General features: G+C 36.3%; 1 protein-coding gene across 17 annotated transcripts in view; it reads right to left on the bottom strand.

The window, feature by feature from the left end:
- The window catches only part of LOC107505903 (LIM domain containing preferred translocation partner in lipoma), a 607,668-nt gene that overhangs the window by 294,298 nt on the left and 286,210 nt on the right, over nt 1-27,160 (bottom strand). For all 17 annotated transcript variants that reach the window (XM_016136314.2, XM_036219277.1, XM_036219274.1 and 14 more), the window contains one exon: nt 23,484-23,606. In XM_016136314.2, coding sequence (XP_015991800.2) covers nt 23,484-23,606 — 123 coding nt within the window. The remainder of the gene's footprint in view (nt 1-23,483; nt 23,607-27,160) is intronic.

Genomic DNA, 27,160 nt, shown 5'->3' with positions numbered 1-27,160 from the left:
GACTTTTTTCACTGGAGAACAATTTCCTGGGCAAAAAGTAACTTTTCAGGAGCTTCCACAATCCCTCCCACTCCCTAACACACACCTTCTATACATTTTCCTCTTATAGATCCAAGCTCCTCCTCTATATCCTCTATTAGAGTATATGTTATAGTTTCCCTGCTAATGCGTAAGTTCTGAAGGGAAGATTTATTTGTTATAGCCTGGCAACTAAGATAGCATCTGTCCAACATACACCTATTAGTTTGATAAGAGGTGAAAATATAAGGAAAATTGGAAATATTAGATATTTTATAGGCTACTAGGTTTATTATTAAGTTTAATGACTGAATATGAACTCTGTCCAAGAGTTCAGAGTTTAAATATGACTTCTCTATGCAGAAATTCCTGCAATTCTTACTGAACATATCCTATAACCCAATTTTTTTCTGTAGATACAAGCTCCCTGAAGCTCATAAGAGGACACTTTGCAAAAAGAGACATGTATATTCTGAATATCCCTGCAATGTCTGGGAATATAATAAGGCACTCTGATATCTCCTGTAAAATACAACCCCATGAGTTAGGCAGCACAGCTAATACTGTCTTCATTCTAGAATCCGTTCATACAAGATTTCTCACCATGATCTAGGTGTTCCATCGCCTTTTGCCAACCAGCCTTTCCAGTCAATTCACCAGTAACCTGAAGCATGTTAAGTGCAATGCACCGGCAAATTTGTGCTTTTCAAAGATCTCAAATGCCAAAAATAAATGAGTGCTTGTTTTGGTTTATTTTTCAAGACCTGTTATGTTGCTAGTTGTTGTTTAATTTGATTTATTATTCTGTGCAATTCTGAGTTACACTTTTTAAACACAAATTGCTATTTATAACACAGAGGTTTCGTTCAGTTAGAAAAATTGGGAGAGTGTCAAATAGAGGGATTCTGTTAAGATTTTGATAAATTAAGACGGCTTTTGAAGTATCTTGCTCACATTAACACCAAATAGCAACTTTTTACTCTTACCATAAAAGTGTCTTGTCAAAATACTACATTATCTGAGACTTACATGGGAAAGCTTCAGAACCTGTGTGCAACATGGTGTATATATAGTAACAGAGGTCATACACATCGCTTTCTACAAAAGTAGAAATTAATATTTAGTACTAATATTTTAATACACAATCCTAAAGTTCCATGTGTCCAACAATGTTCAAGGCAGGAAAGATGAACTAATTAAAAGAGAACTTTATTGGTAATTATAAGTCCCATTTTCTAAGTTCTCAATCTTGTAAACATTTAACTCTGGAACTTTAAGTCAGTGTTCTCATTAATAGTAAGTGCAACACACATGCAGCAGTGCTTTGGGAAACATAACGCTGATAAGCCTAAGATACTAGTTCCTGCAGTGAGTAGGACTTACACAACAGCTAAGAGTGGTGGCTTGATTCTGAATATCCCTGCAATGAGGTAATAGCTAAGCATTCCAATCTTTTGGTAGAATAAACAAGAGGCCACTGATGAGAACTGAGATGGCTTCCCTCCCTAGGCAAACAACTCAGTGAACATATCAAGAGCAGAAGATGGTGTAAGAGGTAATGGGACAAGAGTAGCTGTGCCTCGAATGCAGATAACCCTACATGTTTTCTAACAGGCCTTTTCTGGTATCATCTCAACAAAGATTACCTATAGCTCTGCGAGATTATGGATTGAATTATTTTCCCCATTTATGTACTTTCCCTAAAGCACCAGAAAGAGATGGGGAAAGTGATAAGGACCCAGATATTTTGATTTCTAGTCCAGGTCTATTCCTACCATGATAAGTCATCTCCCTGTCTAGAGTAGCCACTCAATATAAATCTCGGTGTGCAAAGAATTCTGGTTTATTTTGGAAGATTCTTTCTTATAAGGCACCAAATCTTCCTTGAGTACTATTTCAGAGTACCATGGTACAGTACATAGGAATGAGGATTGGCATCAAACAGCCACAGTTGTAATTCCTACAAACACTCATGAGCTGTGTGACTCTGGGAAATGGACTTAACTTCCCCATGCCTCAGTTTACTCATCTGTTCTATGGGGGAATGATTAGTACCACCTAGTAAGTATAAACATTATAAAATAATGCATGTAAAACATTTAGCAGAGATCCTGAAAATAATAGAAACTAAATCAATACCAACTATTACTATTACATAGAAGACATTAAAGACTGTATGTATAAGTAATTCTCAGAAAGTATAGGTATCTACGTGTTATATGTTACTTGTGTAAGTGTGTGCACATGCGTATAGGTATGTGTGTGGGGATGTGCATTGCACATGTATATGTATGTATGTGACTGTGTGTATGTGCACACGTATGTCTACATATATATTTGTGCAAGTGTATGAGTATTGGGTATCTAAGTGAATGTGTGTATGCTTGTTTGTATGTGGGGTCAAGGGTTGCTAGAAAAGGGGGAGAAGAAAAAATTAGACAACTCAGGGTCAGGTAAATGGGAAGAAGTTAGTTTAAAAATGAAAATAAGTCAATGAGCTTTACAAACACATATTCTGACAAAGTAGAAGGATAATTAGATATCTCATATCGCAATAATGACACATCTTTTGATTAAGTTTCTAAATCAAGCTCTCAATCTCAGGCCTTGTCTTCCCAGATATTACTGAGCAGGAAACAAGGATAGCCATGTGAGCTTATGCACATGTATTGTTTTTTACCTGCTTCAAGAAAGGATGTCAAGTGGTCATAAGAGCGTAAACTCTATTTTTAATGAGAAACCCCATTCCCCTGTGAAGAAAGGTAAATGGATGGTAGTGGAGGCCTCTGTGCTACTCTATCTCAGGCAAGCTGAGTTTTTATTTATTGGATTTATCAGTCTTTTCTGCATCTCAGATACTGCATTCAGGAGATAATGAGATAAAGCACAATGTTACAGCCTTCAGTGGTAAAGCCAGAGCATTACTATAAAGCAGAATTTTCTGGTAATCAGGTTCTAAGCTATAAAAATACATAACAACATAAAAGTATTTTTTTTTTAATCACTGTTTGCATGTCTCTGACCTATCAGTCAAGCCAAGGTCCTTTAATCCCCTTAGCTTCCATAGCACACACACACACAAGATTTGGAGAGGTAAAAGCACCTTAATGAGACTCCATCAATTCATATATTTTTTTTGGATTTTTAAGAAATAATATGGTGCTTTAATTTGTTGGGGGTGAGGAGGATATATTTCAGTGCTGCAATTATACCTTAATATGTTTCGAGTGAAAAAAAAAAAGAACAGAAAAGAAGAATCGATGAGCAAAACAAAACGAAACAAAACAAAGAAGTAGAGATTTCTCTTATGATATCCACCAACATCCAGCTTACATGAGGAACCGCTTTGTATTGAAAAATCTCATAATTATTTTCATAAATTCAAAGACTCTAAACACATCAAGTCTATTCCGGGAAGAACACTGAAGCCTGTTGTTATTGAAATAGTGTGCCCATCGTTTCCTTTTCTTGTCATTTCTATGGGAGTCTTGGTTTCTTCTCAAAGAAGTGTGACCCCTAGTGCCAAGCGACTGTTGGTGACTATTTAGGTAAACCCAGAGAGGAGCAAACCAGTACTGGGACCACCTTAGGACCACCTGGCCCCTGCACTGACTGTTCCCAGTATATTCTCTATGAACTTCCCTCGGAAAGGAATGTATGACAGCAACATGAGCAGGCAAGTCAGTCCCCTGTCCAAGCCTCACGGTCCTCTGTAAAATTGAAGGATTGGAACCAGTAGTCCTCCAAGGACCCTTCCCACACTGTCGTGTTAAACAAAGGGAAGCAGACTAGTACAGCCTTTGACAAAGGGCTCTGCCATTAATACCACCCATGTCCCATCTGGTTTCTACCTTATCCTCCTTCTTAATTTTCAGATTTGAATCAAATATATCCTGATTCTTCTAGAACAAAAGACACAGTGGCTAGAAAATTTTATACTCCGAGCCATCCTCTTCTGCCTTTCCCCTTCCCTCTTCTTCAACCCAAGAATATCCTCATTTACTATCCCCATATTCAAGGCAGCAAAATAAGACAGAAAGTCTAATAAAATGATTGAACCCAATGAACCCATTTATGAATTAAAAAGTGAGTAAACACTTGAATTCCTGCATGATGATAACTGTCCAACTCATGAGGTCTAACTCCCTCTATCCAAGAAATATAACACCTTTTAAACATCTACCATGGGAGGTCATGCAAAAGAGTGGGAAACACTGGGGTCGATTCTCCTTTTGGGGTCTGAGGTGGGACAAGCTACACATCTTTGTCAAAAAATGAAGGCCCCATGGAATATTTTCTATCAGTACCTAAGAGCGCCTAAAGTCCAAATCCTTAATTTGTGAAATTCTGACACAAGAGAAGGGAAGTGACTCACCTGATATAAATCACAGCAAGTTAGGGACAGAATTAGGAAGAGAATTTCCATGCTCTGTCTACTGCTCCACATTGCTTTCATCATCTTCTGGTTCTTTTATTTCCTCCATTATTCTCTCATGGGCTAGGCTTTGAACCACAAGAACTCATAATAGGATGAGTGGAAGAATGGTGTGGCTGACTCCAGATGGACAGTGGTTTCCTTCCCACACTAGTAACACTCTAGGCAGCAAAATGATCATTAGGTCTTTCTTAAGAATTCTAAGGTAGGACATGAAGAATGAGCACAATGTAACAGGGCTGGTTTTCAGAAGAGATTCCTCAGAATAGCCTTTGGAATGAGCAAGATGATGCTTAGCAAGGCTTTAGCCATTTTATATACCAAACTTTCAATTAAGAGTTAATTTGACCAGAGCTCCCAGCTATGGGAGGACCTCTGATGTACTAGAAATATGCTGAGAATTGTAGACAGAAGATATACATTTAAGCAGTGGGTTCTCTGGTTTTCTTCTTATGAAAATTAAGGCAACTCATTTCACATTTCTGGTCCTCAATTTTGTCATATATCAAATGAGTTAACTAATTCACATGTGCTAAGTAATACAAAAGGCTACCTACTATAAATGTGCTTTGTGTGCAGTAAAGCACTTCCAAATGAATGTAAGCCCATGATACTATTATGGACAGGCCTAGCAGCTATATAAAGAAGGGATGCTAGAAGAAAGAAAGCTGACTCTAGTATTCTTAGTGATTTATGATTGCTGTGGTTTAACCCTAATAGGACACATGGCTTTCGAACTCCCATCCTGACTTTTCAGATGAGTTACTGGCTTTGAGTTATTTGCACTGAGGACAGATAGTAGATAGAGAGATCGCAGAGAAATGTAATATGATGTATGTTTGTTGTTTGTTGCCTGAGATTCCTGGTACCGAGTCATCACTGTATATACAAGGCAGACAGACAGAAAGGGACAATGCATTTGAAGAAACATGCACCTGCCTTCTTTCCAGGTTTATCTCATAACATTTGTCCTACATACACTGAGCTGCAACCAAGCCAAACTATTTTCAGTTCTTTAATGTATTTACTTAAATACCACCACTGAAAAGCCTTCTCTAACCTCTCCAGGAAGGGATAGGAGCGCCTTTCTCAATGAATCCATAGCACCTCATTCAGACATTCCTCATAATATTTATCATATATCCCTGTTATTTGTTTACTCATCTGTTTCCTACGTTAGAAGTTCAGTGTAGGATCATACTATATGATTTTAATCTGCAGTGCCTGCATTCATGAGGGGCTACACAACTGCTGGTTGAATTAAAAGTATATGATTCAATGAATTAAATGTATTTTAAAAATAGATACAAACTAGTTCATAATTAACTGTAGTTTTCTCAATTTGTGGGATGGACTCTGATAAAAATCCCAATATCAAAACCAGTAGGATTTAATTTACTGAATAGATCGCCAGGTAGCATACCAGATGGCTGAACTTTTATGAGACAAGAATGATGCCCCTCAGTTTCTTTAGTTTTAAAATGTTGGCCCGCACGTCTCATTTTCTCTTTTTGATCTCTCTCTTCTTACTCAGCTGCTCTCCTTGGATTTTCCCAGATTTCCATATGCATCTTTAAATTAAAGGCAAAATCATTATGCCCGCTGTAAACTCTGCCCTGGAGCACTCAGGGATAAGCTCAGACCTACCACTTTCAAAGGTAACACTGCTCCTGCACATAATTCCTCCCTTTTCAGTCTGCTTCTCCATGTATTTACTGTTTCTAAAATGAACAGATGAAGATGGGGAAGGGAAAAGTAGTGGGTAAGAGAAAATATACGGACATGATTTGAGATACAGATAAAAACACAGAAGCAATCTGACAGAGGGGTTAAAAGTATGGGCTCCAGAACTTGATCACCTGAGTTCTGCCATTTATGTGCTGGTTTGACCTTTGGGAACTTACTCAATATCTTTGTGCCTCAGTTTTCTCATCTGTGAAAATGGGAATAATGATTACTTCACAGGGTTGTCACGTGACTTAAGTGAACTCTAAGAGAATTACAGAACTTACAGCATGCCTGCATATATAAGTATTCAACAGTGAAAACCAATATAACATAAACCATTATAATATAATAAACTATGACATGATAAAATACAATACAATACCAGATTATATTTTCCAAAGAGGACCACAACAGTATCTCTTACATGCATGCTCTTGTAGAACCTTGCCACAACCTCACAAAAAGTGGAGTGTATGTCCCCTGCCCTTGAACTCAGGCAAGTCTTTGTGGCAACTTCAATGAACAGTGTACAGCATAAATGAAACTATATGTAACTACTAAAACTAGATCAAATATATGCATTTCCAGCATGTTTTTTGGAGATATTGGCTCTTGGAACTCAGCCACCATGTTATAAGGAAGCCCTGGGTCTGTGGAGAGATCCACATGGAGAGAAACCACAGTCCCTGATGCACAGCTCTAGCCAAACTCCCGGCACCAACTTGCTGGCCATTAGTCATGCATCTTGTAAGTGAATCATCTACACACAAGTCAAACCACCTGGGTAGAGATAAGCCATCCTTATAAAGCATTGCCAAAATTGTAGATTTGTGAGAAAAATAAGTAATACAATATTTGGGGGTAGTTTATCACACATAGATATCTGATATATGAAGCTCGTCATCAAGAGATGACTGATACAGATACAGAAATAGATAAAATTATCTGTATCTTAATAAACTGAAGCTTATTCATTCTTGTAAAAGTGAGCCATTGTTTGGCCTCAAACTACACAGAATTAATTTTAACAAAAACATTCTATTTTTGAAAGGCTGTTACAGTTTATAAAAATTTTTTACAAACAAGAGCTGATGGGTTCATCAGACATAATATATATATATATATATATATATATATATATATATATATATATATGACAAATGATAGCTCTGTGTTACAAATTGAGTAACCACATCCCAAGGAAGTAACTTGATCAAGGTCACACAGCTCATGGAGGCAAATAAAAAATCTTGAAGCCAAATCTTTTTACTCCAAATCCAGAGCTGTTTCTATTATATTAAGCTAATAATCCAGACAAAAGAGTGTGAGAATTTTGACCCAACTTTTGGCTCAGCTACAATCTCTGTGGCCTGGGAAGACCCACTATAAACCCTGGACTCCTTGAGAAAATGAGGTAGTTAGATAAAAAAATCTCTAAAATTTCATCCAGCTCTACAATTCTCAGAGTGTGGAATTCTATCTGCATCTGCTAGAGCCTTTCACTACCTCTTATTCTTTGCAGATTGCATTCTTATCTTTATATCCCACTGCCTCCCCTACTCCTTGACTGCATACATCCACTAGATTCCATAAGCAAATTCATAGTTGTATTAAATCCCTATGGACAATAAGTCTAATTTCACCCTCTTCTGTGACAGGCAGGTTTCTGAGCAAACCCCCAATGACCCCCACTTCCTGGTATTCAAACTTTTGCATAATCCCCTCTATCTGAGTATGATCTGATTATAGTCACTTACTTCTAACCACAGAATCTGGTAAATGTGACAGCATGTCACTTATATAATTGGGTCACAAATAACGACTTACATTTTGTTAGTAGACTCTACTTATTGCCTTCTCAGCTCCCATGCTTTGACGTGATGAATTGTCATGTTGGAGAGGACCACATGACAAAGAACTGAGTACAGTCTCCTGCAAACAGTCAGACACTAAGGCCCTTAGTCTAAGAACCCAGGAAACATTGAACCCTGTTAACAACCACCTGAGCTGGAAGCAGATCATTCCCTACTCAAGCCTTCAGATGAGATGGTAGACTCCGAGACGACACTCTGACTGCAGATTTATGAAAGACTAAAACTTATGGTCCAGTTAAGCTCTGCCCAGATTCCTGGCCCACGAAAAAATAGGATAAAGTGTATTTTTTAACATAATTTTAAGCTGCTGGTTTTTAATCAATTTGTTGAACAGCAATAAAGAACTAATACTTCTTACTATACATCAATAAGAAACAGCCTCTGAATATCAGTAAAGGGAGAAACTCACTAAAAAACATTAAAAACAAAAAACAAAAAAACTTGTCTCTGTCCCCACTACCCAACATTGCTAGCCCAGAGGATCAAAAACAGGACACAGTCTTCTTATACTTCTATCCATACCAAAAGAATCACAAGCCCTAAGGAACCCAGAGAGGCCTCATTTGAGACCAGTCACATCCTGAAGGAAAAGTATTTAGGAGTTTTACTGAATGAGGCTGAAATGCAAAACAGCAATTAGGTCTGAGACAAGAAAAGAAAAATACTTTACTAGAATAGACCCAGGTCAATGTGGACACTCTACAGAGTTTCTCAAAAAGGTTAGGAATGTCACCTGCCTTATAACTCTAATACTGTAGACCCTGGAAGCAGAAGGAATGTGTAAAAACTAGCCTCATTTACAAATGGGACCTGAGGCCTAGAGAAAGGAACTAACAGACTTAACACACCTGTTAATTGCAGAACTGGGAGGAAAATCCATTTCTCTTGGCTCAATTCGGTTCTCTTTCCAATGCAAAGGCCAAAAAACAAATTATTTCAAGCAAAATAGCAACTCATTTATTCCATTCTTAATAAATGTGACTTGTAGAGTATCTTACATAAAAGGATACTATAAAAAATTCATAAAACATGCATATATGTGACCACATCTTGCATATATGTATGTATTCAGATGCACAAAGCACAAGTCCTAACTGTTTATTTTTAAAAGGAGATTAGGAGAGAAATCAATGCAGAAAGGAAATTAAAGAATTCTATGTGAAAGGTGACAAGTGTATAATGCACTATTTCCTCCTGAAAACAGAAAACTCAATATTTATCTTAGATAAGTAGGGAAAAGATGTGCTTATCATAAAATATATTATGTTTAACTTGATACTATATCTGATAACTGGGATGAGTTTGAAAAACATTTGTATAGTGCTTCATAATTTACAAAGCAATTTAATGCACAGTATGCCATTTACTTCTCACAAAACCATGTGTGGTAAGTAGAAGAGGTAATCATGTCATGAATGAGGAAAATGAGGTTTGGAGACAAAAAAACAACTAAAATTCACGCTTCCGAACATGGCAGGAATGCAATTGGGATTCCAGTTTTCTAAATCTAAATTCTTAGTCCAAGAATTGCAGATGCAAATCATTTTCAATTACATGAAAACTTTTCAGATTCTGTCAATTTGCTTTGTAACCAAGGAAGATACTTCTCTCTAAGTTAGGGTTTCCTCCTCTAGAAAATTAAAACATTAGACTAGTGTTTGTTGTTGACACTAGATTGAGGCTTACAGTATACAGCTGTAGAGACTAGAAAAAGAAGGAAGAGGGTGCTGCTTACAAAACATATGACAAGCAGCTTTGAAGGTTTCTCAAAGTGTGGTCTCAGCATCAGCACTATCTGGGAACTTCTTAGAAATACAAACTTTTGAGCCCCACTCTGCATAAGAGGCTGTCTAGAGCATTCTGAAAAACAGTCACTTGAACCATAGTTGTACATACTTCAGTCTCTGTGCAGGTAAGATATAACGAGAATAAATTATACCAGTAGTCCAAGGTTAAGCTTATCAAATTATGACAAATTTGTAATCTACGAGTCATGATTTTTTGTTTTTAAAGTGAAGCTAATTCAGTAATCAGAAGGATTACCTTGTAATTCACAGAAATAGACGTTGATGATTCATACATGTCAGATGAAAGGATAAGACGGTTATCCATCTAGTTTGGATTTAGAGCACATGCAATAGAAGCCACTACAATAACCAAAAGGACTAGACAAAGTCTCAGGGACAGGCAGACTCACATACTTTGGGGTATTGTAAGAATGATGCCCAGTTTATATGAGATGGATAATCTGTTTCAGAGATTTGGAGGGACACCACAGATCAAATTTATATGTCAATCTTTTTACATAAAAACTATAACTCAGACAATTTAAAATAAGCATATGGCTCCCTATAATGAGACCTGTTAATGCAAATAGTGCTAACTATATGCTAAATACTATTTTAAGTATTTTACACATGGTAACTCATTTATTCCTCATTATAATCCTATGTGTAGATACAATAATCATCTTCAGATAATTAGAGATTAAAAAACAGAAGTAACAAAAAGTTTAAATGACTTATTTTGAAGTCACACAGAAAGTGGTAGAGCTGAATTTTGAACCCAAGGTAATCTGGTCCTAAAATCCATAATTTGAATCACTACAATATACTTCTTCAAAGTAATCTTAAACTCTATGAGGTTGGTTGTTTCAAATCATCCTGAACACCATAAATTTGAGTTCGAATTATCTTAAAAAACATGGACTTGGTCTTTCAGTGGGTAGTTACTTCCCTCTGGTTGCATGTATGAGTCCCTATAACTTCAACTCAGTTTTAAAGAAAAATTTTCTGTAGTAAAAATAATAAAAGCACAGAAAGGAAAATCAATATAAATTTTCTTTTGTACAGGGCAAAAGCCATACCAACTCAAAACTAAAATCACTTTGAGATATCACCTCATTCATCAAGTCCAATTACAAATACTGAAAAAGACCTAGAGAGATAGTGACTACACACTAGATATCCTGGCCAATTATTGAAATTCTAGACCTCTTAAGGAATCTTAAATAATTGTTTTCAGAGTTCTAACCAAGTTATTTCACCTGCTTGTTTTTAAGAGATGGTGTGTTCTTTGCAAGGCTAGGAAAATAAAATGTCCTCATGTTTGACCCTCACGCTGTCTTATGTACAGCTCTTCTCACTGTTCACCTAGAGTTCCATTGATATTCATAAAGATCATCTTCTAAGGTCATTGGAGGTTCTTGTCAATAAAAATTTTAATAAATAAAACATCTATACCAGCTATCATTTCGAAGAGCACAAACCTAATGTAAAGGCTGAGAGGTTTGCTTTAGGAACAGAAATAGTCAGTTTGAGGGTCTGGAATAGAATCAAAGTCTTTTGTCTTTCCTTCTAAGTTTTATATTAGGGAACAGAAAACTCCAAGCCCTATAACGAAGAATGAGAGTACTGTGAAACCCCAACATCATTCAAGTAAATTCTCCTATCTGTTGCTTGAATTCCATTCCCAGCATTATAGCCCAAATTTATTTGATAACGAAAATGGTGATAAAAGCAACAGTAGTAACAGTGTTATTACGTGCAAGCTCGCATGTTGTACATACACCTATTTTTTTTCATGTGGTCTTCACATCAACTCTGAGTTGTGTTATTAACTCAGGTTAATAACTGAGGTTTAGAGAGTTTAAATAACTCACCTGGTAAATTTTAGAATACTATCAAGTGCCTCTAATAAAGGCAACTTGTCATCTTTCAAAGCGGCCCACATGGAACTTCAACTGCCCTTACTGTTAGAAAGGTGTCGTCCTTCTATTATATTGCTGACTGCCTTTCTCAGCTTCTAAATGCTTGTCTTCTGCTCTCTGGAACTGCATAGAAGTCTGATCCTACCTGCAGAGATTCCTATACAAGTAGGGATAGGAGGCACAAACAGCTTCTATGACATCCAAAGTTCTACCTCTTCCTCTTCGAACAACATCCTTTATGTGTTTATTTTCTAGATAGTATATTCTGTGCTGTCATAGTTTATAGTCTCCCGATAGACTGCAAATGTCTTTAAGGCAGGAGCCATGATAAATTTCATCTATTTCAGAAATATTGCTTAACAAGGTTTTTTTAAAAAAAGTTTGAGATATAATTCACGTACCATAAAATTCACCCTTTAAAAGTGTACAATCAGTGGTTCTCAGTAAACTTAGGAAATTGCGTAATCCATATTACTATCAATTTCAAGAATATTCAGTTATTCTCCAAATTACTCTTATACCCATTGGTAGTTAGTCCCTGTCCTTCCTTCCACCCAGCCACTGGCAACCACTAATCTTTCCATGTCTATGATTTTTCCTATTCATATGAGTGGAATCATATAGTGTCTGATTCCTTCTATAGCAAAATATTTTCACAGTTCATCCATGTTATAGCATGTATCAGTATTTCACTCAATTTTATGCCTAAATAATATTTAACATTGTGGATATATTACATATCAATTGGTAGATATTTAAGATGGTTCTATTTGAGACTATTATGAATAATTCTGGCATACACATTCATGTATAGGTTTTTGTGTGGCCATGTGTTTTAATTTTCTTAGGGATAATAGAAAAGAATTGCTTGTTCATATAATAGCTCTATGTCTAATCTTTTGAGAAACTGCTAGGCTTTTTCCAAAGTAGCTGCACCATTTTACAATTAACCAGAAATAAATAGCAGTTCCAATTTCACTACATCCTTGCCAACAAATTTTAGTGTCTGACTTTTTTTTATCACAACCAACTTAGTGTGTGTAAGGTGGTATCTCATGGCAGTTTTGATTTGACCATTTCCTAGATGACAAATGATGCCAAGCACCTTTTCCCACTCACAGTATCCTCTTGTATATCTTTAGAGAAATGTCTATTCAGATCCATTTTCCTTGTTTAATTGGATCATTTGTGTTTTCTTTGTATTATAAGAGTTTTAATATATTCTATACATAAATCCCTTATCAGACATATGATGTGTAATGTATTTTCTTAATCCATCGGTTTTTTTCTTTTTATTTTCTTGATGTCATTTGAAGCACTAAAGTGTTTAATTTTGAAGAAGTCCAATGTTATCTATTTTTTATATAGACGTTTGTGCTTTTGATGTCACTAACACAGGGTCATGATGATTGCTCCTATATATTCTTTCAATAATTTTATAGTTTTAGTTCTTATATTTATGTCTTCAATCCATTTTAAGTTAACTTTTTATATATTATATAGGGTAGGGGTCTGACTTTATTCTTTTGCATGAGGATATCTAGTTTTCCCAGCATCATGTTGAAAAAACTACTCTTTCCTCATTGAATGTTTCGGCACCTCTGCTTAAAATCAATTGTCCAGAAATGTAATGGTTTATTTTTGAATTCTCAATACAATTCTTTTGAGCTAATATATACCTGATGCCAGTACCACACTGCTTGATTCCTGAAGTTTTTTAATAAGTTTGAAATTGGGAAGTGTGAGTTTTTGCTCTTTTTTCTCAATATTGTTTTGGTTATTGTGGGTCCTTTGATTTTCCATGTGAATTTTGGATTCACTTGTCAATTTATACAAAGAAGAAAGCTGAAATTCTCAGAGGGACTGCTTTGAATCTGTAGATCAATTTGGGGAGCATGCTATCTTAACAATATAACTGACATTTGAATAACACAAGGGTTAAGGAAGCTGACCGCCACCCCCCCCCCCACACACACACATAATCTAAAATCCATGTATAACTTTTGGCTCCCCCAAAACTTAACTACCAATAGCCTACTGTTAACCGGAAACCTTACCGATAATATAAAATCAATAAACACATATTTTGTAATGTCCTAGGTATTATATATTGTATTACTACAATAAAATAAACTAGAGAAATAAAATATTACTAAGAAAATCATAAGGAAGAGAAAATACATTTATATTTATTTTTAAAAATTTGCACATAAATAAATTTGGACAGTTCAAACTTGTGTTATTCAAGAGTGAACTGTATTATGCCTATCAACCAATAAAAACAGAATTTTTATCCACATATTTAGGTCTTCTTTAATATTTATCAAAAATTCAACAGATATTTTATGTTGAACTAATAGTAAATGAATAAAATAAAAAAATAAAATGAATAATGAATAAACCAATCAATAAATAAGAGAGAACGAGAGAGAATTCAAGGAGATCTTGGAAAAACACACACAAATGATCATCTTCTTGAATCCCATTGCCCTTCTAAGACAGCCACCTTTTATCTGTGTTCAAAATACATTTCGGTCTTTTTCTCATATCTTCAGTCATAAATTCTATAGTGTCTTTCTCTTTTGCCCATCTGATATGAGCAACAGTAGAAGATAGGTGATGGTCTGAATGACACATTTCCATTCATACCCTTCCAGTTCCAGGACACTTGTTTTAACACAGACCACTCTGATTCTCCCTCTTTTTTTTCCCCCTTGCTCATTGTAAGGTCTGATTGACAAGTGACTGCAAAAGTAGACTTCTCCATAAGCAAAGTTAAACATCATAACTTTTAGCTATGGTAGGCTGACTGATGAGAAAAGAAGCCCTAAAATTAATATTACATAGACTATTAAGCCATCTACGATGCTATTTATAAGAACTGTTTCCTAGCTTTGGTTACCCTGGTAAGAATTAAATTAGCATATTAGCTATTTTGGAAATAAAAGATCACACTGTGTAGATTGGGTGGTTGAGAAAGCCAAATTGCTAAGATTCCAAATTGCTAAGAAACTAAGCACCTCTAGCAGGACCTAAGAGGTATCTAAGAGGTATCACTTTCCAGCGTTTTCATATAAGTAGTATAATATTAAGATGGAATTATAAAAACTTTAACACGCTTTAGGAATGATTCAAGTAAATGGGCTTATGTGTCTAACTACCACTTCAGGCTTTCTGAAATACCACATTTCTTAAAAGAAAGAAAGAAATATTCTCCATTATTAGCCACTTTAAATCTTATATTTTATTTTTATTTTTTCCACTTACTACTTTAATAGATCCGTTGTTTACCATCAATATTAACAAAGAATTCATTTGTAATTAATTTTCTCTTATTAAAAAAGTCTGAAGTTTACATATTTTAAGAATCTTCATAGACACATACACGTAGAAAGTTTACTTCCACTTTAAAAAAAAACATAAGTTAGATTTAGGAAATTCGTTTTGAAATGGATTATTATTGGCATATACTATGACATAATAAATGTCGGGTCAGGAAGCATCAGAAACAATGTGGTAAAGGAAAGAGGGCATGAATCATAGAAACTTGAACGAGTCATATGATTATTAGGTAGATTTTTTTTTTTTTTCTTAAAAAAAGGAAGCTTATATCAGTTTATCAGTCAGGTAACTTTTTGTCTCCCATCACTGAATACAATAATTTATCACATTGATCTTTGTATTAGAAAACACTTGAGTAACATATGGTCCTCTACAGCAGTACTATACAGGACATAGAAAAGAACTTGATGTTTGTTTTTATATTATCCTAATAACAAGAGAATGAGTATAGTATTGAATTATAACTCGAAACAACATCATGTTCTCAACCAAGTACACTGCTTTCAAGTGATATAAGGCAATGCAGGGAGAAGGCTAGAAATTTTAGCTAAATCAACAGATACCATTAAGTTGTCCACACAAAACTCATTCACTTCAGCTATACTTATTTTTTATTGGTGCAAATACATGTAAACTATGGAAAAAAATAAGAAAACAGGTAACCTTTGTCATTCACTAACAATGTCAATTCCAGACTAGATTCTTCAGCAGATTCTAGGTGTGGATACTTGCATCATTGCTGGAATTGATGACATTTACTTATTTATTCAGCAAATATAAATTTGCATGCCTCTTGTGTGTCAGGAAGCAAAAGATAATCTTGCTTTCAAAACTTCATTGTCTAATATCTGTCACAATTGTTTCTTTGTTGTTCAAGTTTAAGGCACGATATGCTTTCATATTGCTTCCATAATAGAGACATATCACTACATAATATCTCTATAATATATAATATAATACTCTGTGAGGTAAAATTATTAGAATTTTTACTTTACTTTTGAGTAATTTATGATTCAGAACAAAAAAAAAAACACAATCCAATATCCTTCTATCGTCTTGAACCCCAATATGACAGCATAGTGCACATCTGAGTCAGGGTCCAGGGACCACAGCAGAAAGACACATTCCAAAATTCTCAAGTGGCCCTTACAAGTAAAAACTACACCCGCTGGCTCGATGGCAGTATGTGCCCAATTTAAATCTTTCATTTCAATGAAATTCGTTTACAGTTTTATAAGAAAATATTTAAGTTCAAATAACAAATTAAAGTTTGATGTTTGCAATTAATATATTTTCCGAAAGGCAACATATGACTTTCCTGGTTATTTTTCAAGTGTGAAAAGAATCTTAGCAGTTATGCTCCAATGTGATGTTTTGTGTAGGGACAAACCAGTTACTCACCATGACAAATGGTGGTATGTAGAACTGGTTATTAACCACCTCCAACTTTCTGTCTAGAGAAACCATCATTATCATCATTATACTTTAATTTGGCTATAATCCACATGAAAGAAATAGGTGTCGAAATGGACAGACTAGTGACGATATCTTATCTGAGGTATGGTCTTTTCTCTTAAAACACAACACTCCTATGTGTTTGCCATGATCAAGTCTAATCATCTTGAGTAAAAAATACAGCTAGATTTGTATTTTGTAGTTTAGTTGCTTCTCAATTTAAAAGAAAAAGAAAAAGAAAAGGCACCATGGGGTTTCAGACCAAGGCCACTACCAAAATAGATATTTAAACAGTAGGAGAGAGGAAAGAAACAGGGAAACCAGTCCTGACAAGAAAGCTCTTCAATTTTGCAAATGTGATGTGTGCTTCTACACGGACATAGGGCTAATTATTTCCACTAAGTTGCTGTTGTAAAATGAAGAAGCTCAACAGGCAGCTCTGTGCATTTCTTTTTAAACCAATGCCTGAATTGAGTGATTCTGTGTAATACAACACAATCATCACTAAGCCAAGGTCTTGCAAACAAATCAGAGCTAAAGGCTACCACAGGGGCCATAGCCAGGGTACCATAGAAGAAACCCCTACTCTTCCTCAGGCTCCAGCATCTCTGGCTCCTCCATGGTAGTCGACAGCAGCTGCTTGCTCAACTTCGTCTTACATCACTGTTGGGAGCGAACCTACACATGAACTAAGGGCACACTCTTAGACTAGGGCACGTAAAATGGACATTTTTGCGCAAAACTTTTGTAAAGGTGCGATCCAAGGTAGATTTTCAGCCTAAATTTCCGCTCTAAAAATATTACATTTTCATGGCACTCAAAACCTAGATTTAAAGTTAATTTTATTATGCTCATCTCGTATGACACAAACACAAACATTATCTTCTAAAAAAAAAAGAGGGGGGTATAAATGTTATTGAGATGCAATTATATACAATCTAAAAATTAATTGCCCTTCATCAAACTCATGGCATGCAACTCTGAGTCAGCTAACCACTCCACTCCCACCTCATTGTTATTTAACTGTTGACGTTTTCTGGCAGGTACAGACTGATTTAAAATAACTCAGATCTTTTAAACATGGGTATTGCAAGAATTTGATCCTTTTTTTATTTTAAAATGGTATTTTTGCGCATTTTAATGTACTGTACTCCAATTGGCATAATACATATGAGATTTCTACAATGTTTCAACTTTCACCGTAGCTCTCAAAGAAAGCCATTAGTAAACAGATAATAGAGACACATAGACAAACACATTTTTTTCCCAGCAAATCATGGTATGCTCCTAAATTTTTCCCAGGAGAATACTGGAAGGGGAAGGTGACACTATCAGCACCTATTCTCTTTTTCAACAGCATAAGATCCAATTTGTTTCTCAGTTCCCAAGAAACCAACCAAAAATCCAGCAGGGGACCAGTCTACACTGATAGTCTACATCTCATCATGCAGTAACAGCTTGTTGCAACTTTCATTTCCCAGAAGCCTGCATGTTTGGGTTGCACTGAATAATACGAAATGTTAAAAATTTAATTGCTAATTAATCTCTCCTGCAGCTGCCTGTGGCTTTTGCAAGCTAGAACAGGGAGCACACAAGAATAGAAGCTCCATGGCACCACAAGACTCCACCCTGATTATGCTGCCTGTAAGCCCTCAGGCCATGTGAATTCCTAATAAAAAGCCTTCCATACAGCACACACACACACACACACACACACACACACACACACACACACACACACACACCTGAAATAATTTCTCAAGTTGCCTCACAGATTTTTGCTTTATGAAAAGAATTCAGCGTGGGAGCACTGGAATTGCAATTAAAGACATGTACACATGTGACCAAACAACATTTATGTTCTCAGTTTCCAAACAGACTAAGAAATTACAATACTTTTTAAATGCTTTAAATGAGAAGACAAACATAGGATTTATAGGGTAACCAGCATTCAGAAACCTTCAAAGACCTGAAGACTTAAAGCAAATTCCAGATACAAGCTAACAACCCCAAAATGAAATTGGAAGGATTGAGTGAACTGTTGTTTAAGGCCAATATCTGATTTCTTATAACTCTAGAACAATAGAATATCTCTGCAAGGGAGAATAATTGTAGTCGCCATGCCCATTTTAGAAATAAAGAAAAGAAGGCTCAGATTGGTAATGTGTACAGTTCACACAAATGGAGCTCTTTTTAGAAGGTTGATCACATGGAATTGAGAAGACAGTGTTCTTATTGGCAGACTTGGAGTCTAGGCTATCAAACTATGCCCAAGACAATCCTTATCCCCAAAATTTCTCCATTTTTTTTTTAATTCTAGTCTAAATGAGGATACTGAAATTGCATTTGACCAACTCAAAAGCAACCTGATTGAAAAATTATTAAATCCCCAGTTAGCATGAAATATTAATATAAAATATCTGAATATTCTTCCAAGTCATGGAGGCACCAGCCCCAACCCTATCAAACTCACTGCAAGGAATAAAAGGCAGAATCGTACAAGGAATCAGAAGACCAGAACACTAGCCCTCACTCTGCCAAAAGTAGAAAAAAAATCATAAGTGCACGATTTATCTTTTGTCTTCTAAGAAATCCAGAGAATTTTAATCTGAACCCTTGCGTAGCTCTTCTGAAGAGTCTCAGCTATACTTCTACTAACAAATGATGCCAGATGGATGGGGTCTAGATATACAGTAACTCAGATACTGTACTGTCATAAATTTTCCGTATACTTTTGAGTTACGTTTTTGATTTCTCTACTCCATTGTTATGTTTCTAAGACATTTTAAAGAAAGTACCAAAAAAGAGAGACATTATGGAATAAACTATTTAAATGCTAAACAGAATCAACCTGTCCCTTGGTTGCTGTTGTCTTCCATAGAGAATGATTACATCATGTTTCAGAAAAGGAAAAGAATTATTCCTTCTGCCTCTGAGTGACATTGAGTAGTATACATTGAGTACTTTCCCTCTCTAGGCAAAAACTTTCTTTCTGTAAAGTAAGAGTTTGGCTTCATGGCCTCAAGGGCCCACCTAAGCTCTGATATTCTATGATCACACCACCTCCTCCCAATTTTCACAACGATTCTTTTAAAACTATTCCCTAATACACACATTTTACTAGTTAGAAATTTTAGTTTCAAATACTAAGCTAGTTTAATTGCTTAGCTCTGTGCAGTGTACGGATGTATATTTTTGTATCTTATTTAGTATTTGCTAAAGAAGTTACCCCCAAACCCACTGTAGGCAGAAACACTATCTCCCCTAAATTCTACCTGTTACTATGAGAGTTCTTGGACATCATGAAGGCCATTTAGGTACCAACTGCATGTGATTTCATCTACCTATGCCCTTGGCACTCCACATACCCTAGATTGCATTTGAACTAACTTGTTCTTCAAACAAGGCATTCAACATTCCTTGACTTTCTCATTACTGTTATTCTAAGACAGAGGCAACCAAGTAAACTCAAATCCTCTGAGCTCTGTGAGTCCTCTCTGACATTTGCCTAGAAAGGATAAAGCACAATGATGATATTCCTAGTTTGAATTTTCCAACAATTTCATGATAACTTAAAGTAGCACACTGAAGACCTTCTTTTGTCGCCTTTGAATTGCTTCTGTGCCTGTCTGTTCTCTAAGACTAGGAATTACTCTAGAGCAAGGACATGTTGATATAAAGCTTTATATTTCTAATGCCTGAACATTAGTGGGGTTTCAATAACTGTTAGGTGAATGAATGAATATATAGAATTAAGCCACATTTCCCAAAAAAAAATGTGAATGAGTAAGTGAACAGAACTAAAGCTGGGAAATCTGAGAGTATAAAGTGCCTCTTTGGAAAAAATCTATCTTCGAGTGCTCAGACATTTTTTCAAAGTTGTTATGTGAATAAAGCACCTTTGGACTTCTAAGTATACAAACATTCCATATATATTATTATTTTCTCTTAGGTCCATGAGTCAAAACAGCCTTACAAAGGTGATTCAGAGGTGGGTTCAAGAAAACATATAACATATGCTTGAATCATGAGGACTCACAGACCTACTAGCCTACTTTAAGTAGTCAGGTGACTCAATGGATTTTGCAATTTGCTTTGGATCAAAAATAAAAACATCAAAGTTGAGCATTAACAGTCTACATTTCTAGGACTTTTCAAGTACCTTTTAATTACAGCACGACACAGTCTACTACAGACATCATCTTTTCTTGGCATATATTTTTAATATTTTAAGTGTGTGATTATTATTCTCACAACATATCATTATGTGAACCAATAAATACTAACACATCTAATTCAGTTCCACCACAGTGAAGATAATTCAAAAGGATGAGTTATATTTCTCAATTAACTCTTGCTTTCCTAAATTTGAATAATAAAAAAGTTAGAAAAGAATCACTCTTTAATTTCTGAATGGAACAATCTCATTCCAAAAATAAAAGTAGATTTTACCTTAATTCTCAACTTATTCTATTTAAAGTTAATCATTATTAATTTTTTTAACCTTCTGAATATTTTTCTCTTTAAGAGAAAGCATACTCAAGGGACACTGTTACTCATATAACTGATTTCATAGTTTTTGTCATTTGTAAAACCATTTAAAAATAATCCTGACTCTCTCAATCTGGTTCTAGAACGTAAAATCAAACATATCTAATTCAGGGTCCAGCTGTGCTCACACCATAGTCCCGTGTCCAAAGTCAAGTAACTAATCTGCTAAACCTTAGTTTCCTCAGCGTCAAAATAAGCACATCATCTATATCTCAGAGCTGAGATATCTATGTCTTACTTAAGTGAGTGTATGTGAAAGTGCTTTATAATGAGTAAAGCACTGTACAAATGTTAGTGATTATGAGTTTGTGTACACAATAAGATTGCTCAAACAAAAATGTAGCTACTGAGTAAACCTATTAAAATGCAGTAGCTTATAGAAGGCCTATGGAGACACAGTCTTAAAAAATGAAGGCTATATTAAGCAAAAACTACCAAGCAGAATTTCTCCAGTATATATTATGGCATAAGATCTGAGGAGAGAAAAAAAAAAAGATTAAGAAGAAAAACCCTATTTTTAAAAAGTGAGTGCAGTGGCAAAGTCTGTGGCCTCGATAGCCTGAGAAACTGAGCTTGAAGTATTTGCTTGAGTAGAAGAGGAAAAATGTTTAACATCAAACAATGGTCATACTGGAGAATATTATTCGGACCTGGGCCATTTCTCCTGCATCTTTTCCAAGTTGATCTTTCTTCCCATGTTCCTTTTTCAGAATGAAACTTAGCTTTCCTCTGCTTGAGAAGCTTCAACTTTCCCCCATTATCTATAAAAGATAGGCCAAAATCTTAATCTGACATTCAAACTTGTCCCCAGGTTGTCACTAAGAAATCTTCCAGGCCTACAGCCACTTCAAGCCTTCAATGGCCTTGTCCACAGCCACCTGGCAGCCTGGAGCTTCCTTGACTATGGCTCAGATTATTCTCCATCACTGTCATTATCTAATATTACTATTCTGCCCTTCCCTCCAACTGAACACACAAGTCTTCTGATAAGTCTTCTCAGATTCTGCCACCTTCAAAGGTATATATCACTTTTTTCCTTATGGTTCCATAATATGTGCCATGGTTTGACTTAGATCCTGGGCCCTGACAGGTGACAACTTGGTCCTATACTTTCTCTTTCAACCATCCACTCTTTACCTAACAGTTCCCCCAAAGCCCACAGCATCTGCCAAATACTTGCAGCTCAGTACATGTTTACAGAAATAAATAGCATTTCCACTACTGATAGGTCTTGTGGGACCAAGAGCAGAGTGTTTTTTGCCATGTGCTCCCATATAGCTGACAGTCCCATTATGTGTCTAGAAAAGGTAATGGGAATATGTCTAAAGGGGAAAGCACTGTCACCTTATGCACAGTTCATTGTTGAAATGATTGACAGCAGAGAAGCAGGACTGGTTTCAAATTCGTGAAAGGAACCATTGTGAATATAGGAGCTGCTGTTCACGAACAGGAGTGAAACTCAAGAGTGCCGTATGCAGTCACTTAGTCAAACACAAGAGCCAAACAACACAGTGACAATAGCATCAGTCCAATGCTTGCAACTAGAGTTCTACTGGCTGTCTTCTGAGGACCAGAAGTCTTTCAGTCGATTTGCTATTTTACCTTCTCAAGACCTGAAAGAAATAGGAAATGACCACCAGCGATGGAAAATCAGCTTCCGAAATGCAGATAATAAACTAAGATGAAGAAAAATAGCCAAGATCCAAAGTAATCAAAGAAATGCAAAACAAACAAATAAAAATTGATAACAAGGCACCATGTGCTTTTTAAAAACATAGATTAGTTGCTCTCACCAAATCTGGTGAGACTAAGGAGGAACTGGAAGTTTCAGAAAGGAAAATAAAGAAAGCGGTCATACCCTGCCCCCCCAATGTAGAAATCCCATTCTTAGGAATTTGAGGCAGGGAAATTGCTCCAAAGAAAATACGCACAAACACGTCCCTCAAAGCATTACATACAACCACCACTAAAAGACAAAAGCCACCTTACATATCCAACATAAGTAATTTCTTTTAAAAGGTACAGTCTTCACTTTAACTTTAGCATATCCATGCTGAATCCTATCTGTTAAGACTGTAACAACGTGCAACAAAACATCCACATACGCAAGGCCAGAAAAAGAGCAGGGCTATGGAATAAGAAGAGGATTATCTTGCATAAACTTTTTCTACAGTGGTGTTATCATATTTTAAAGAAAATACTAATAAAATCAATTTAAGAATTGATTTTATTAAATAAAAAGACAATTTAGATCGTTGATTGACTCTGAGAAGATGGAAAAAAAAAAAAAAGGAAGGGCTATAAGCAGCCGCTTATTCTTTCAGATAATTGTAAAGCTGGCAATCTAGAGACATTTCCGGGAAGCTCTTACCTGTGGGGGCCGGGGCTTGTAGGGGGAGCTGCACTCGAGGTCAGCTAAGATGCTAGTCAGTGAGTCGATCTCAGCATCCAGGCTGGAGCGTCTCTCCTCAAGGGTCTTGCCTCCAGGGTTTCCCTGCCAGAAGCAACATAGACATGTTAAAAAAAGACATTTTTAGTTTCCATCGACATTAGTCTGAGTTCAAATTTCTCAAGTTATGGTATGGCTTTGTCCAAGCTTTTCTGCACTTTTTTTTCCCCCCTACATATAAAACCTCAGTGAGATAGTCTGGAGTAGAATTATGCTTTTATGACAAATGAGAAAGCTGAGAGATATATGGTGATTTTCCTAATGTCACACACTTATTTTTTGATGAGTATAAAGGTAAAAGGAAATAAATATCTCCATCCTCTATTCGGGAAGCAGATTCAACTGGGAAGATATTACAAGCTCTTTGTGTTCAAAAACCATTGCTTTGGATGATGATATTTTAGTTAGAGCAGGAAGGGGCAAGGGTGGGAGACTTACATTCCAGGAAGAGGAATCAGCGGGGAATCAGTGGGTATTATGTGTGTCTGTGTTAGAAAGAAAGAAGGCACATCCCAAGCAATGAGCCTGAAAAATAAACTAGAATGAGACTGCTTAGAGTTCCGGCCAAGGAGCTGCACAGGAAGCATGAGCCAGTGGTCACTGACTCTGAAGCTGGAGCTCTGTGTATTTTATATGTTAATGCCCCATGTTATCAGAAGCACTGACTTCTACCTACACTCAGAATCAATAGTGGAAGACAATTACACTGCTACAAGCCCATGCCCACGCATTGTGAAAAGGCTCAAGAAAACAAACAGTTTGCCTAGAACTTAAGGCAGGGAAGTACAAAGCGAAGTGGCCCTAGGATTTGGAATCAGGAAAGTGTCTGGAAAAGTTTAGAAGGGGCATTAGCCAAGAAACCAGAATATCCTCAGCAACAACAAAAAATAGAATACCCTGAAAAGCTAGCATTAAATCTTACAATCCTCTAGGTGAACTTATCTTTTCAGTCAATATGCTGCATCAAGCAACAATAGCATAATGGAATTGCTTATTAAGACCACTAGCTTCTTTTCTCCTAGTAGTTTGCTCATCAAACCAGCTTCTCAGAGTTCTGGAACTTATTTAAATCTCAGCTTCAAACAGCCCTAAGGGGATCTGGTATGTCAGTTACTCTCTTGTGAATTTAGCAAGCATGAATTAATCCCTTCGGACTCGATCTATCCCAGGCACGTGGATAACACCAACCTCTGTGAAGCCAGGGCCCCAGCTCCATGGAACCAAACCGATGACTGCTGCCTGCCCCAGAGGTAGCTGGTATCCTTTGCTGTGAGCTCTCTTTAACTATCTGTATCATTTATCACATTATCTGAAGCAGCCTTCTCATCATTTTCTCATTCTGGATGTATGTGCATGACCCATCTATGGTACTCTATGCCCTCACCTACTCTGTTTATTTTTCTAACAATATCTATCATCATCTAACATTATATTTGACATATATTGTCTTTCACTGATCTCCCCCAGGAGAATGTAAACTTCATGAAGGCAAAAATTTTGTTCTGTTTCTCACTGATTCCCCAAATGACAGACTCTGGCATAGGTCCCCTTTTGGGTAAAAATAGATAAAGGTACAAAAAGATATATGGATGCTCTAGTCTAGTATATAAAGCATATATCACGGTATAGAAAGGGAACCAAAGGGCTCAGTGTGCGTATTTGTGCACATCTGTGCATGTCTGTGTAACTCCCAGTGTATAGCCCAGATCTGAAGGTTCCCTTTGTGAAAAAGGAGAGACTTTACTCAGCTCCCTTGCTACAGCCAAAAAGTGGGGCGGGGGGAAGCGAAATGACATGTTGGTTATTTTTCTTAGAGTCTGAATTTCCAGTTCTACCAAACCCTATAAGGCCAGTGGGCTTTGCCCTAGGAACAGATATTTTGAAAGTGTTAATTCCTCTGTCTGTCAGAGGTTAGCTCATCTTTAACCCAATAAATATTAATAATTATTAAATATTGTGGCATTACTAAGAAAAAAATTTTATTTAAGATTCATGTGGCTATTCTGGCACTGGGTCTTGGTAAAACAAGAAAAGGTAGGACAGTCTTATTATAGAAGGCAACTGAGAACTGTGTGAACCTGATTCTCTTATGTGCAGATATAACATTATAATAAATACGAATGTGATAAACATTTTTCCATATACTGATAGACAGCACAATAGACTGGTAAGGGTGTTGAATTGAAGTCTGTTTAAATTCTTTCCTAGGCCATAGTTTCCTCATCTATAAAACAAAGGGAACATCACCTGCCTTACCTAAGCCAGAGGGATGTTAAAAGATTCAGACAAAAAAAAAAAAAAAAGGAATAGGAAAATGCTTTGTGAATTTTCAAGTGCTATAATTATGATGATTTTCATAAATAGCATTAATTATAGCAACCAGCAACTATAAATTAATATGAATGATGTAGCTATTGTTAATTATTCTTCGTCTTAAGGGAAGCATCATTCATTAAGTGTTCCCTGGGGGTATCAGTAAAGAGACATGATTTAATAAGGTCTACAACATCTGCACTCTGGCAGAAAGTACATTAACTGCCCATGCCCTAAGTCACTGGAATATCCAACCACAGAGATTCAAAAGTCACAGAATTATCCTGAGCTATACAATAAAATAACTAATTATAGTGTGCAACTAGCCTGTACATGCAAGACTTCAATTGGTATCTAGCCTCCTTATTCTGTTATCCCTCTGAGTTGGGAATACTCCCCTTTTTTAGTTTCTCATATTAGATTAATAAAATGTAATAAGCTCTAGACTAATGCAGTGAGATTTTTGCACCAAGACACCCTTCCTCTCCCATTGCCCTACCTGACTTTCTGGTGAGAGCTTTGCTTCTAAACTACCTGACCTTCTGACCTTCTGGTGAGAGTTTTGCTTCTAAATTTCAATCTCCATTAGGGATTAGAATAGGCCTCTTTCTCACTATAGAGTCTCTATTTTTAACTGAAGTCCTGCTCAAGTCTCACCACCAACCAGTCCTTCTCTTGGCTTGTTCACCTACCCTCTCAGCACCTCCAGACTCAGGAACTATCTTGCTGCTCTCAGCAATGTATACTAGATACCAGAGGCCACAGTCCTATAACTAGTAACAGAATCCTGCACATTTACCAACGAGTCTTCTCCTTTACTCCTTAACACTGAAGATTAACCAGTCAGCTGATAGTTAAATAACATGCCAGAGGCCAAATAGCAACAAGGAATATTCTCCTGATTCTTTGCCTAATGCCTTTGCTGGATACCACACAACCCTATTTAGTGGTCATTGTAATAATAATTCTCATATTCTTCACCCATGACTGGAGAGATGCCATTATCTTAGTCCAGGTTCTACCAAAAAGGAAAGCCTGAGCCATAGATTCACATGTCGGTCCCAAGAAACAGTACTGAAGCAGGGGAGGAGGAAAAGCCAATTCAAAGGTGCTAGGTAATTAGGGCTCCATTCTCCTGAAAGCCTTCTGAGGAACCTCATGAAATGTGCCTCAGATCTTCCCACCTAAGGGGTGAAAAACACAGGATTATCTATCCTTAGGCTCCAGTACTCCTTTGAGTTGTCTATAAGGTTATAAACTCTGTCATACTTGTCCCAAGAAGTAGA

The sequence above is a fragment of the Rousettus aegyptiacus genome, unplaced genomic scaffold, assembly GCF_014176215.1.
Source record: "Rousettus aegyptiacus isolate mRouAeg1 unplaced genomic scaffold, mRouAeg1.p scaffold_m13_p_4, whole genome shotgun sequence".
NCBI classification, from domain to species: Eukaryota; Metazoa; Chordata; class Mammalia; order Chiroptera; family Pteropodidae; genus Rousettus; species Rousettus aegyptiacus.
Note: the sequence above shows the minus strand (reverse complement) of the source record. Positions and strands in the feature narration are given on the sequence as shown.